The 1,777-nt window shown below is 38.4% G+C and overlaps 1 protein-coding gene across 1 annotated transcript; it reads right to left on the reverse strand.

Annotated features, from left to right (window-relative positions):
- Positions 1-96: 96 nt before the first annotated feature.
- Positions 97-1,127, reverse strand: LOC108355702 (uncharacterized). Its single transcript, XM_017606844.1, has 2 exons — positions 462-1,127; positions 97-387 (listed from the first exon to the last, which is right to left on the reverse strand). Exons 1-2 carry the CDS (start codon positions 1,056-1,058, stop codon positions 277-279), a joined length of 708 nt encoding a protein of 235 aa, XP_017462333.1. The 5' UTR covers positions 1,059-1,127; the 3' UTR covers positions 97-276.
- Between the last annotated feature and the right edge of the window lie 650 nt (positions 1,128-1,777).

Below are 1,777 nucleotides of genomic sequence, written 5' to 3' on the forward strand. Positions count from 1 at the left end.
TCCAGACGCACACCACAAACTAGAGGAGGAGGAGCTCAGCCAAACATTTAGCAAAAGTGTAAGTGCAAAAAAAATACTATTGCAAGAACTTTTTTGCGCGTGGTCTAATTGTTTATTGATTTCAGCTCATTACAATTTATATGATTTTCGCACAAAATTTTTCATATATTTATGTTAAAATATGTACATATGTATGTATCATTGCCGCGTCATCGAGCACAAATACTTTGCTACTGTCGACCAAAGCATTTCGACCGTATCGTTAACTAACTTGGCTTAATAAGATGGGCCCCACTCGAAGATTTGATTAGCCATTTTGGCCAATTTTACCAAATCAATATGGTGACGCTTCAGCACGCTCAGTGGATATTTTAATTGGTATGTAGCCTATAATAAAACAAATAGAAAAAAAAGGCTAAATGAATGGTGCATCAATTCCTCCACCAATTCAATGTACTCACAAATAATTTCTTAACTTCACGTTTAAAACTCTTGCTGCGTACGATGCGATAGAATTTAGCAAATTCGCTATTGTTGCGCAATTTCTCGTTGATCAATTTACGGAAGTCAGAACGTGGAATTGCGTTCATCAAATTCGTAGCAACGTCCTGCAAGGAACGCGGCACCACCAACGATTGCATTTCAATGCTGTCAGAATAATCCACATCGCCGTACTTGGGCATCGAGAGCATTAAACAATCGAATATATTGGCAATGCTCGCAATACTATCGGTATTGATGCCGGCATTAGAGAAGCGTTGAAGTAGCTTCTGGTAAGCATTACTTTCGGCAATTTGCTTCGATACCGACTTGAATTGATCGGTTTTAACAAAGTCCATAGCCTTGCGGAAACTTTCGTCCTGGAAGTAGCCAGATGAGATATAATATACGAGTGTATTGGCATCAATTAGATTGCGTATGTCTCGAAAATCCCGACATAGTTCGACATCCGCAGCGGCAGCACAATCCGCAGGCTCAACCACTTTCACGATTTTTTTGTGAGCTCCACAATGAGTTGCCAAAAGGCAAAAAGCGACGACAATAGAAAGCCTCAACATAATTGGTTATTCAAAGTCGATAGTTGTGCGTTTAGTGTCAAAACGATTCAATTGCCAATACAGCTGCACTCTGCTGAAGATGCAAGGCAACGGCAATGTTTATATACTCGCAAATTTGCAGATGACCACAGATGCAGCTGCATTGATATTGTAATTACAATGAGGGAAGTGCAATAGACATTGCATCGCTTATCATTGAGCAAATAGGAAAACAGCAGCTGCAGTTACTTCTTTTTTTTTTTTGATGGGCGAATGGTATGCGGCAACAACTTGTTAACTATGTACTTATTCATGTGCGATGCGGCACAAATTTATTTACATGCCAAACGCTTGTCTTGTGAGTTATTTACCGTTGATGTAACAAGTTAATGAGTCTATTGACAAATAGAATATTTTCTTTCCGCGTAGGAGCGATGTGGCGTGGTAGAAAAATAATGAATGGGCAAAAAACTTATACATACTTAGTATTGATTAGTCGGCAGGTATTCTACTTCAAATCACATTAACCAGTTTTAAAAACTAAGTAACGTCAATTAATGCCAGAAAATTCCTAATGCATCCGCAAAGTATCAAAAATTCCGAAAGGTGCTGGAAAATGACAAAACCAAGTACTCGGAAAAGTAGCGAAAAAATCCCAAAAGTTGCAAATAAAACATCGCAATATATCTAGATATCAAATGAAAGGTATTGTCGAGAACTTTGGCCCGAAAATATTTTCG

Source organism: Rhagoletis zephyria, unplaced genomic scaffold (assembly GCF_001687245.7).
Source record: "Rhagoletis zephyria isolate East Lansing unplaced genomic scaffold, Rhagoletis_zephyria_1.1 Rzeph_scaffold_48938, whole genome shotgun sequence".
NCBI classification, from domain to species: Eukaryota; Metazoa; Arthropoda; class Insecta; order Diptera; family Tephritidae; genus Rhagoletis; species Rhagoletis zephyria.

Bases quoted from the DNA above. Each gene is read 5' to 3' on its own strand.
- LOC108355702 (XM_017606844.1), bottom strand. From the start codon at position 1,058: ATGTTGAGGCTTTCTATTGTCGTCGCTTTTTGCCTTTTGGCAACTCAT. The intron at 388-461 runs GTGAGTACATTG...GTTTTATTATAG, and splicing joins GTGAAGTTAAGAAATTATTT to GCTACATACCAATTAAAATA.